Source organism: Sinocyclocheilus anshuiensis, unplaced genomic scaffold, assembly GCF_001515605.1.
Source record: "Sinocyclocheilus anshuiensis isolate Anshui unplaced genomic scaffold, SAMN03320099.WGS_v1.1 scaffold1445, whole genome shotgun sequence".
Lineage (NCBI taxonomy): Eukaryota > Metazoa > Chordata > Actinopteri > Cypriniformes > Cyprinidae > Sinocyclocheilus > Sinocyclocheilus anshuiensis.
The window spans coordinates 135335-148339 of NW_015549640.1; the positions used below are offsets into that span (position 1 = coordinate 135335).

The window sequence follows — 13005 nt, forward strand, 5'->3', positions numbered from 1 at the left end:
TTGCTACTATCTTTTGAGTGGTTATTAGCATAAAATGTGGTTGTTAGCATGTTCTGATTGATTGCTAGGTGTTTACTTCCACTTCCTAGGTAATGACTTTCCAGAAACTAAACTTCAGTCTGTTCAGTCACAGATTTAGCCCCAACTGTAAAACCTGACATCCTTCAAAGGCCCACATACCACAGGAATGTCACTCTATCTTGAGCAAAATCAGGCCCGGCGAGATATAAATGTATAAAATGACTGTAGAGTGGAACGTAAACACTCTGGCCTCTGTCCATTTGCTTTAATACTTACTCAAGAAAACAATCTATTACCATAATTGTTCAGTAACTCCTGTGACAAGGCCTTGTGGGAACAGGGTGAGGAATTTTTAAACTGAATGGAGAGAGACCTCAGTCTGTCCTCATTCTCCCCCAATCCAGACGAGAGTCCTTTGTGTGGCGTGAAAGCGTTTCCCTCAGAACGCAAGCATGAAATCAGTGCCGCCTCCTTCTCTGTGCCGTCTGTCCTCAAGATACACACAAACAAACACAAAAGGGTTAACCTTTAACATGTATCATACGTTGTGGTTTAAATACAGAAACTAAATTTGACCTGCTCAACAATACCCTTTTTTTCAGTTTAATTACAGATGCAGATCTACAAAGAGCAAGACAAATGAAATGCCCAACCCTCAAGTTTCTATGATATTCTGGTCACTAGATATGATTTATTTTTTTTTTTTTATATATATATATCCAGGGTTGGGGAGTAACGGAATACATGTACCAGCGTTACGTAATCAGCATACAGAAATCTAGTAACTGTAATCCGTTACAGTTACATCACAAAACAAAGTATTCAGATTACAGTTACATTTTGTAAAAAGTGGGAAAACTATCAGGATTACATTTGTTTAATTTAAAATTAAATAAATGAGTATTTTGACAGAATAAGGCTATATTTAGCGCGCTGCTTCATCATAGTTCCTGGTTCTGTTGACACATGTTGACTCACGTGAGCCACCTACTGGTGCGTGCGCAAATAACACCCGTCTACAATTCTCCTCAAACGCGGGATGAAACGCTGCTGGGAAAAACGTTTTCATGTCTGGAAATTTCACAGCTATTTTGTTTTCAAAGAGGACAAAGGGAATATGCATGAAGACTCTTGCTCTAACAAAGCCTACTCAACCAAATTGAACATGTGCAGGTACGACTAGCATGGACATCATGTTAGCTAAAATGTAGTGTTTGTTAGTGATTTAAAATTCCATGGTGTGCATGACTGCAGTCGTGTGTAAGTTTTCCAGCGGAAAATGAGTTGGAAAATGTAGAAATTAACACGAGAGTCCCCACACCCCGGATCAGTCAATGAAATAAAGAAAGATCATAGCATTTCACTTACATTTCGACATGTATAGGCTTATTTTAAAATAGACTAATATAGTGTAATTTTTTTAATATTGTGTATAAACTATATTTATTTTTACTTGTACATGTTAAATAAATAAAAAAATATAATAATAAAAATAAAATTGTAATACTAAACTGTATAGACACTAGATGTCTGCATAGCCTTATATGTATATATACAGTGCGTACGGAAAGTATTCAGACCCCCTTAAATTTTTCACTCTTTGGTATATTGCAGCCATTTGCTAAAATCATTTAAGTTAATTTTTTTTCCTCATTAATGTACACACAGCACCCCATATTGACAGAAAAACACAGAATTGTTGACATTTTTGCAGATTTATTAAAAAAGAAAAACTGAAATATCACATGGTCCTAAGTATTCAGACCCTTTGCTGTGACACTCATATATTTAACTCAGGTGCTGTCCATTTCTTCTGATCATCCTTGAGATGGTTCTACACCTTCATTTGAGTCCAGCTGTGTTTGATTATACTGATTGGACTTGATTAGGAAAGCCACACACCTGTCTATATAAGACCTTACAGCTCACAGTGCATGTCAGAGCAAATGAGAATCATGAGGTCAAAGGAACTGCCTGAAGAGCTCAGAGACAGAATTGTGGCAAGGCACAGATCTGGCCAAGGTTACTAAAGTCATAGTTAAATAAAAGTACTTAGATATTGCTTTTACTTTATTTACATATGTAACTGAAAGGAATCCAAAAGTAATCAGATTACATTACTTTCATATTGTGGTATTTGGATTACGTAACTGAATACATTTTTAATGAAGTAATTTGTAACTGTAACTGAATAAATTTTAAAAGTAACCCTCCCAACCCTGAATATATCACCATTTAGAAGAGTAATAGCACTACTTTCCTAAACAAGCCATAGGTTTTGAGGTCTGGTAAATGTCTGCTACAGGTTAGCCTACATGCTAGGGGTAAGGGGTTTGTTCAATTATGAGGAATAGTAATTATAACGCTTGACATAGCAAACAGCAATATGGTCTACATCTATGATCTAATGGCCTAAAACAGAGGAAATAGCAGAAAACGTAAACGTTTTAAATGGGATCTTTTGGCTGCCTGCAGATGGCGCTCTAAAGCAGAGCAGTTCAGCTGTGTGACAGCATGTGTCAATCCTGAACCAGCAATAGGACAGCTTCAAGAAAAACTTCCAAGTCATGGCAAGTGTAGTTTTGACAAAAAATATTTTGTTTTCTGTCTGTCAATCAATGTGACCCCAGGGGAAAATATGATGTCCATTGAGATTTAGGCACTGGACAACATTAAAATAATGTTTGATGACACGGATCTGTTTAATTATTTTGGTGCTTTTTATGGTTCAGGTTAATTTAAATATGATTATGAACATCACAATGAACTTTTCACTTCAATTTAATTCTCTTTTCCATGTTTAATTCAAATGTCTATTGAAAAAGCGAAAAGGAGAAAGAATTAATTCGTTATGACAATTGTGATTTCATTTTAATATTCAAAATATATGTCTTTGTACAATATTGAAATATTTCAAGTAGGTACATTTTCATTTCATTTACAAAACCATTTGAAATATTTATTTAGTTTTACCCTATTGAAAATATTCAGACAAAACATGACATATAAAATGCAACGTGACGAACAATGACAGGTTTTTCAAATCCAAGGCATTTGGGAAAACAAAACAACAACAACAACAAAATGATCAATAAAGAATTAATAACTGTCAAATCCCTTCTTAAAGCATACATTCTGGTGTAATATTATTGCGAATCCTTAAAACGGATGTGCTAAAATAAGACAAAGATGTGGATGCAACACTTACACAAATCATAATTCATGGGAACAAAGCCGTGAGAGCGTGTATGTGTTTTAAGACATGATTAGAAGACTCTTAATATTCCCATATAGGCACTATTTCCTCCATCAATTATTATAACTCTCAGTGACTAATTCTGTAATTGTACATTCTATTCATTTAGATTCATTATTTGTTTTTAAATAGGTAAAGTCTTAATCCAACTGCAGTGTAAGACTGTTACTCAAAGACAAACTGGTCCTACGGATAAAAAAAACCACAGGATTTATCAAATGATTCTAACAAATTAAACGCAATGAAATGTATGTTTACAAGTCAGCACTATAAAATATATTCTAATATAATCTCATATTAATTGAAGAGCTAGTAGACAGCTTTAATCTATTATAAATTCAGGGCATCCATTATGCAGAAACTGGATATTTCTCTGATTCATAATAAGTGTTAGCTCCCATGAGGAAGGTGAAAAATATTTTAAAAACATGAAAAGTCTTTAAATGTGTGATTTTTTTTCATAGGCTGTGAGTCCTCTGCTCGCCGTGCTTCATGTGTGTGTGGCTGTTTGAGGTGGTTTGGTGTTTAAGTCCGAGGTAATGGCTGGTTAAAGCCATCTGATGGGCTGAAAAAGCCATTTTGGTCCAGTTTTGAACATGGAGAGGATTCCTGACTGTTTGAGCGTCACAGCTCCTCTGAATCCACGAGGACTTTTTGGGACTGTCCGGCGCTGTTGCAGTTTCAGCCAAAGACCAGATCTTTGGTTTCTGAGGAGGACTGCCATTATTTGAGGTCTCTTGTGCTGCCGGACTCTTTTTGATTTGGTCCTCCTCTCCCTCATCCGAGTTTGTGTCTTTCATAATATCGTTCATAAAACTCTTCTCAGCTCCAGCGTCATCATATTCCTCAGATGCATCAGAATCAGAAACTTTGGACACTGATTTTTCATCGTCCTGATAATCACAATCCTGCTTGTCTTCGATGTTTTCCGTGTCAATGTTCTCCAGGTCTATTTCCTCGTCCTCGTCCCTCTTGTCTCCGTCCTCGTTGTCACTCGCATACACATTTCCTTCCTCGTCGGTTCTCGTTTTGGGAACCCAAGTCATTTTATTCTCTTTTTTCAGTCTTCTGCGGGCGTTGGCGAACCAGGTGGACACCTGGGTGAGGGTCATCTTGGTGATGATGGCCAGCATGATTTTTTCTCCTTTGGTGGGGTAAGGGTTTTTCCGGTGTTCGCTGAGCCAGGCCTTCAGGGTACTGGTGCTCTCGCGGGTGGCGTTCTTGGGTCGGGACGGATCACCAAACTGATACTGGTGTCCGTACGGGTAGAAGGATGCGTGAGGAAACCCTGCATGCTGAATCCCAGGACTGTCTTTAAACTCGTACTGTGAGCCCTTAGACAGAAAGAAAAGCGAGTATATATGAGCACATGTGGTTCTGAGATAAATGCATGCTTATTTACTGCTAAATCTGTTCAAATTCATTGGTGAAAGATATGCATAACACAAGGAAAGATAAAAAGAAAACAATTTTTCAGTGTTTTATTAGTATCTTACACTGAAAAAACAATAACAGAAATATACATTTGTTACATTATTTTTTGTTTCCTTAATGGGACCCTTAAAAATAACTTTTGCTATTTTAACTTAATGTAGTAAGGTTTTGACTCGAATAAACCAGTCTAACTATTTCAAATTACATTTTTCGAATTCCCCAAGGGCTCTTGGATTGCTTTTGAAGATTAAATAAAAAAAACTATATATATAGTTTTATTAAGTACAAAGTATTATATGCGTTTTCAGTAGTGAGAAATATGCCATAAGGTAGCAACATTTTCCAATTGAAAGACATCCTAATTTTCTTAAAAATAAATTTGGTTTCTGGTTTTTATTTATTTATTTATTTTTAAAGCACCAGTAAATAGATGTGAAATAAATAACTAGAGAATCGAAAAAGTTATTTTCGGTACTTGTACAAATAAACTTACATTTTATTTTTAAGTAATGCAGTTAACAGGTCATTAGATATGAACAAAATGCGAACAATATTTATAAACTTTCGAAGATGCTTGTACATACAAATGATTATTATATTTTTCAACTCAAGCATTTATCCTCCACGAACTTACCAGCTGACTGAGTATGGAGAGGTCGTTGGAGTAGGGCAGGAAAGCGCTGTATCCCTGCGTGCTGGCGAACGGAGCTCCGTACATGCTGGAGAGGACGCTGCAGAGAGAGCCCGACGCGTTCAGCTCCGCGCCGACGCGCGCACCGACCGCCGCGTGCCGCTCCGTGGAGTACAGCGGTCTGATGTACTTATAGCCGAGCTGCGGGATAGACATGCTGCTGCCAAAGGTCCGAGCGATGGAAAAGAATCACAGATCTCGCCTTTGACACGGAGGACTGAGTGGAAACTCACGGAGAGTCTCGGTGAGAGTTAAAGCCGCTCTCCGCTCTGAGGTGGACTAAGGTCACATGCAGATTGAGTGAGATTGTTCACAACACTCGTGTGATTGACATTTCTAGTGTCTCACAGGCCCCTCCCATCTCCGAAAACTCTCTCTCTCTCTCTCTCTCTCTCTCTCTCTCTCTTTCACACACACACACACACACACGCACACACACACATAGTAATGTCAGTCGTCGTAATCATATCGAACTTTATTTTCACGCAACTGAATAGCCTATTATAACCCTGTTCCAAAACAGAAACAAGACTGCCTATGAGACGAAACTAAAGAAATAAACTTCTATGCGTAACATGTGCCAGGAATTACCAAATCACCATAAAAATATTAATTACAATTTTAAAACATTCTGACTAAATTATTATGAAAATAAAATGGGGAAATATTACGGCAACATGGTAATTGGGAATATGGGAAAAATATAGTAAAATAATAATAATAAAAAAAGAAGAGCTTTCCTTATTCGTCATAATAAAAACAAATATTTCTGCAAACTGCGATGGATTATAAAATATTTGTTTTTTTGTTAACATTAAGACTAAATCAGAGAAACAAGAGATTCAATATTGAAATTCCAGGAACAGATTAAATAAATCCCGAAGAGACATATTGATGATTTATTGTCCTCAGAAAACAGTATGTAGCCTAGTGCTGAGATTACATCTCCATCGGATTATTATGAACACACAGCAAATCTTATTTCACAGAATCGAATTCGCTTTATAAAATAGTTTTTTTTATCCGGCAAAGCAGATGATAATATCACTATTCATCGACATGTGCTTAAATTAACACAGAATAAAACACAAGTCAGTGAAATAACTGCGTTTACGATGGTTGCTGATTTTAAAACTAAGAGAAATACAAAAAAATTATAATAATAAATAAATGAAATTAAAATAATTCCAGTTTATATTCTGTTTACGAGATATTCATGATCATTTCACTGTTTGAAAAAAACAAACCACGCATAACGTCGTAGTTTATATCTATAAGTTTATAACCAGATTAAAATCACAGTTTTATGCACAAACAGCCATGTCCATAGACACACACACACACACACACACACACACACACGTCTGTCTGTCTCTATCTATCTATCTATCTATCTATCTATCTATCTATCTATCTATCTATCATCTATCTAATTGCAAATTTGCAAAAAATTATTTATATTACACGTCTGTAAGATCAGGAGAAAATATAGACAGTGATTTCTAAATAAATAAATAAATCATCAACAACAACAACAATAATAATAATAATAATAGTAATAATAATAATAATAATATAATACAGATCCATTTTTATTTTGCATTTTGGTGGCTCAACAACGAGTTGTAAAATAAGTATACTATCACGATACTGGTTTTACCAAATCTTTTAAAGCAATATATATTATCCAGTCCAGGAGAGCTATTAAACTTCTTCTTTTCACCAAAATCAAGGACCTAAATGATTAGTAATATTGGTTTTCGAGAAATGTTGATTTGGCCGTTCCTCAAGCTGATGTATGAACATTTCCACTGAAGGAACCTCTGGAAAGCGCAATGAAAACAGAACATATCAACACTCTCAGGACTTTTATTAACTTGCTCCAAACGCACCGAAGAATCGTCGGTGGATTTGGAGATTCAACCCTCTATCAAGAGCTCATCAGCAGCGGCACTGCTCACTGCAGACCTGCGGCGGACCGCGAGCCTCTAGAAGCAGTACATAACCGCGGGGCTTCTGACGCTCCGGTTGTTTTGGCGAGTTTAGACGCGGCGCTCGACCTGTCGGCAACGATTTGCACGCTGGAGCGAGTTGGTCGGGTGGCAACGAAAAAGAAATAGTGTTTGCAAATTATCTGAACATCCTAGCCTCCCATCGTTTGCACCTGCTTTATTTTAGCAGGCAATTGGCCACAGTCTTGAGGAATCAATACTCCGTTCGCGCGTTTAGCCAAGAGAAACAGACTCCTTATGGCAGTCAAATGGATGACTTCATAGCCAGTTATTCAGATACATTGCGCTCAGCCACCCTGAAGAGACAGAAAACCCCCGTTTACCCAACAGGAGCGTCGCGCGGCCGCGTAAAGGGTCACGTCACAGGTTAACGTAATGCACGCTCGCGCAGTTTGTTTTCCTGCGAAGTTTAGATAAGCTGACCAATGAAGCTTGTAATTACAATATTCCAAAAAAAAACTGGTCCCGGATCAGTATATAAATCTCTCCATCCAATTACAAGATGTAATATTTCTGCACTCAAGCTGGTAATGAGCTCTAATGCCTGTGCTGGAGTTAATCCCCCTCGGATGCAGCACAGATCAGATGTTGCCTCTGTAATTAGACTGGCAGAAAATCATTATTTCATGTTCAAATAGAAAATGAGGTTGGTGGGGAAGTTAATTTCTCTGTGCTCTGTCAAGCACGGACAAGAATTTAATGATTTAATTACAGTTGTAAGCTCTTTGGATCAGACTTAAATGGAGCCTAGGTTTTTTTTTTCCTTTCTTTTCTTTACCCTTTCTTATTCGGCACAGTTGTGTAAAAGGCTATGGCGATTCAAAGCCTTTGACAGGAGCTCAGAGAGAGCGGAGATCTTTGTGAGCGCTTCTTATGTCAATATTAATTGCCTCGCTTGTTCAACAACTTAAGTAATACCTCTTCACCCTTGATGACAACAGATGACAATTACAGGAAATAGGCTATATTTCAAGAATAGTGCACTCAAAATGACGTTTAAATGGTTAATGGTTTTCCTTCTTCTGTGGAAAACAATAGAAGATGTTTAGAAGAATGTCCAAGCTGCTCTTTTTCATACAATGAAGGGGAATGGAAACTCAGACTGTTGAGCTCCAAGATGATACAAAAGACATAGAAAAGTGGAACTGAACTTGTGCACAAGTCTTGTCATACATTTGTGAAGAAGAGACAAAAATATAAGTTGTTATTCGAAGTGTTGTTGATTTTATTTAAAACTAAAACAAAAAGATCATTTTTTTTCGCTAATTGAAATAAAGCTGAAATAATATATAAATATTAGATGAAACACTTAAACTTATTAAAAACGTAAATAAAAATTAGAAATGTTGTCTTATGCAACTGATATAAAATAAGTTGAATTATTAAAACTTAAAAACTAAAACAAATAAATTAAAAGAAATATTAAAGACATGAATAAAAATGACAAAACATGTAACAAAATTACTAAAGTTGAAATTAAAATTAAAATTGTAACAAACAAAAAATACTATATTATAAATAATAGTAAAATAACACTGGTTATTCGCTGAAAATATTGCATCTGCCATAGCGCTCACATTTTAATCGGCTTTCTTGTCTGTTTGAGAAGATTAAAAGTGAATGGCAACTTAAATGTAGGTCCTTTTGGAGCTTGATGGTCTCACTGATGTGATAGTTATATGGAAAAGAACTGCACAAATATTATTTAAAAATTATTTTGTTGTCAACAAAGTTCTTCTCTTTACAATCTCAAGTGTTTCTCCAGCACATGAGATTGACTGGAGACTTCGGTAACACTTTATTTTAGGGACCAATGCTCACCATTAACTAACATGCATATTACTAGCATATTGGCTGTTTATTAGTTCTTATAAAGCACATATTAATGCCTTATTCTGCGTGACCATATTTTAGATCCCTTAATCCTATACCCATACTAAATTTAACAACTACCTTACTAGCTATTAAAAAGCAGCAAATTAAGAGTTTATTGAGGCAGAAGTCATAGTTAATGGTTAGTTAATAGTGAGAAAATTGGACCTAAAAAATAAAGTGTGACCGAGACTTCTATCCTTCTATCATGTTTCACATCTCTACACCAAAGTTGACAATCAAAAGTCAGAGATCACAGTCTTGACTGAATATGCAACTTTTCTCCTCAAATAATCTTTTAAGACCAAATTATCTCAGTGTTAATATAACGCTCTGCACACTTACACCAACAGTATAGTCTGGTTTATGTTTGGTTTTATTCCCCTTAATTGGTAACAAAGCTAACACTTAAATGAAAGGTAACTGAAAACTCTATCTTCTGAGCTATACAAGAGCAACCTTTAAGCAATAAAAAGACCCATTTCCAGGTTTTGTCAGTGTGTTTTCTTCCCCTCACTATTAAATGAAGGCCCTGTGTGACTTCACTGCCTGTGTATAATGCCGACATTGTCCACAGTCCAGTGCGAATATGCAAGAATAGATTTTAGTATTCAGAGGCGTTATGTGTCACTCAAAATGACAGCCCCCCCGTCTCTGCTCCATATTCAGAAAGACCCCTTGTTTCCCCTCCCTAGGAGAAGCTTGCATAGCAAAATGTGTTTTAAAGGATTAAATCCTTCATGAGTTAACAGCAAAAAATCTTCAGATGCCAACTAAACATTATCTAGCTCTCTGTGAGTGTTTATATACAGTATATTAATGGCGTTTACTAAGGCAAGTATCACTATACTGCTCATTTTTCGGATATACTTTATACTATATTTATTCATTTATTTATTTAGACTGTGCAGTAGTTCCCTTGTTGCCTGCCTCTGTGTGAGTGTGAGTGCATGTGAAAGTGTGTGTTTGTCATAGTAAATTAGTTGTGAGAGAGTGTGTGGTTTTAGGACACTGGTGAGATTTGCTCTGGCAAACAGTCATGTGTTTGCCTGCGTTTCTGTGAGCTACACGTTCCAGTTACAAATGGCTGTGCACGATCTTACGTCAAAAATGAGGTGGATAGGGTGGGATTTTTGAGTGCTTTCCAATGCATTGCTAAGTAGTTCCCAAGGTGTTCCGGGTGGTTGGTATATGAAAAGACACTGAAAATAAATGAAAAGACAATCAGAAATCTTTCTATGATATTCTGGTCTTCAGATACGGCTCATGTACAGTGTGAGTCTGTGGAGTTCTTTTTTTTTTTTTTTCCTGTTTTATCGTCCATTATGAGAATGATAGTCACAGCGAAATTTTGTGGGCTACACGTCATACTAACAAGAAACTGAGCTGCATGTAGTTCCAACCACACAAATTTGCAATGCTGTTTGCGAATGTTCATTGGAACTATTGTTTTGGGAATCACTGAATCATTGAACTTGTAGCCATAGTTAGCTTACCGGGCTTTTTGGAAACAAACCTCAGAAAAAAAAGAGTTTGTTTAAATCACCAACCCAAGTAGAAGCAAGAGTAATAATAATGCTTGCTTTAGCCAAACCGCCAAATACACTGTCATTTGAATATTAAAACATTACGATCACTAATCACCACAGACTGCCACACCAGTCCAGCCCTTTCAAAGCACCCAACACATTACAAAATCCACCTCAAAAGACACTGAACACGCATTGTAATGTAAAACATGTCGAGGACGAAAAAGGCAATTATTATTTTAAGAGAATGATTACAATCTGAAATGAAAGGACCTCGCTGGTCTGTTATTTCTACGAGGGGAAGATGAATCTTTTCCAATCTGTGGACAGGATAATCAGGACTGGCCCTCACACCTGGTCTTCCCGTGTGTGTGTGGCCGTGATGGAGAGAGTAGAGTAATTAATGACTCTCACCCCATGGCTGACAGTAATGGATTGGCTGCTATCAGGGCTGGCCATCCGTCAGTTTGTGGGAAAATATCACAGCGTCACACTTTGATGGGATCGAGGGAGTTTTCATCAAATAGGGTTTTCAAGAGAAGTTATCTGGAGTCAGACTGATGGTGAGGGCTCCTCGGGGCAGGTTATGTTGGTCAGAGGGTCCTTAACAGCTAATCTCATCTATAAATGCCTTTGTGTTTGTGTGTTACAGTTCCATTTTATATAGGTTCAATACAGGTTAGGCTCTATGTACAGCATATGTGACATGTTGTCGATTACCACAGAAAATAATTTCAGCTCATCTCTAGATTTGTAAAAAGAAAACGTCTCAGGTTACTTATGTAACCATGGTTCCCTGAGTAGGGTACAAATCTAGGGATGAGCTGAAATTATTTCATTTAATTAATTTATTTAAGTAACCTGAGACGTTCCCTTTCATGGGAACTTCGAACTGCGTCCTCTAGGGGTCGCTATGGGGAACGGTATACATAACACATAGATCGTGTGTGTCATCAGATGTTAAACAACGTCAACACGGATGCACACATCCTTAAACGCTTTGCTAGTGCTCGCCATAATGAGACGAATAGAGATCGCTCTTACCCCAAAAATGCACGCTTCAAACAAAACAGTCAATGAAGATGAAGAAGAGAATGATGTGTGCTCCCGGCGCCTATTTATACTATAGTCGCACCGGTAGTGACGTCATGGCTGTCGCCGGCCAAGGAGTTGGTGTTTTTTCAATGTATGCTTCAGACACGGGTCACGACAAGGCGTTCCCCATAGCGACCCCTAGAGGACGCAGTTCGAAGTTCCCATGAAAGGGAACATTGCGTTTACAGTAAAACACTTACAATGGGGCAAGCACACCAAGGTAAATGTTAAAACACTCAACACATTAACATCAGGCTACTGTGATAAAATCGCTTACTATTTTCATTATAACCAATATTATATTATATCATCTCCTGACCATGGAAAGCCAGTAAACCTGGTAATTTTTGCATGACAATAAAAGACAGACATAGACTTCCATTATAAATGCAGTTTTACAAACTGAGGATCGAGTCAAATATATATTTTTTGTGGTAAGTGACAGGATGCCAGAGATGTTGTTGATAGAGCTCAAGTTTTATTGAACCTGGAACATTCCTTTGACTCATATTCAGTATATCTATTATTTGAAATCTGATATATAATAATATCAACATGCAGACATCACACACTACGAGGCTCGCTAAATCGATTATTAATATTAAATTATGCTTGAAAACTCAGAATTTTTCCATTTTACTCTGATATAGTCTATACATCGCTCAAACGCTCATAAACATATACACAGTGAGGCAGAAGTATTAGCATAAATACATTAGAAAATGAATGTGTGAGCACACCATTCTCCCTCAATAATGATTAATATTCATTCACGTTGTAGTCTTCAGATCAGGCTCACTACCCAACAATCCACAACTATTAATATTTAAATGCTGGTTTTATTTAACAGCGATACTCTGCATGAGGGTGTTTATGGGTGTGATGCGGGAGATCTTGATAAGTTTCTCCTGGGAGCTGCACTTGAGCGGATACATTCTACCTGCCAGTGTCATCTGCAAAATCCAATTTAACACAAAGCAGTCTTATTTACAGAGAAGCCAAAGATAAACATACCTGAATGACTTTTGTCCAAAACCATTATGCTCATAAATTCAGCACCCAAACCCTTTTTTCTCGCTTTCTTACTTCTCTAGA

The 13005-nt window shown here is 37.0% G+C and overlaps 1 protein-coding gene across 1 annotated transcript; it reads right to left on the reverse strand.

Annotated features, from left to right (window-relative positions):
• Window positions 1-3727: 3727 nt before the first annotated feature.
• Window positions 3728-5640, reverse strand: LOC107659869 (iroquois-class homeodomain protein irx-3-like). The gene is made up of 2 exons (XM_016448966.1): window positions 5346-5640; window positions 3728-4611 (listed from the first exon to the last, which is right to left on the reverse strand). Exons 1-2 carry the CDS (start codon window positions 5556-5558, stop codon window positions 3736-3738), a joined length of 1089 nt encoding a protein of 362 aa, XP_016304452.1. The 5' UTR covers window positions 5559-5640; the 3' UTR covers window positions 3728-3735.
• Window positions 5641-13005: the final 7365 nt, after the last annotated feature.

What these genes read in the sequence shown, in the direction of transcription:
- LOC107659869 (XM_016448966.1), bottom strand. Translation starts at nt 5,558, where the DNA reads ATGTCTATCCCGCAGCTCGGCTATAAGTACATCAGACCGCTGTACTCC. An exon ending in TCTCCATACTCAGTCAGCTG is followed by an intron (nt 4,612 to 5,345) that starts GTAAGTTCGTGG and finishes TTTCTGTCTAAG; the next exon opens with GGCTCACAGTACGAGTTTAA.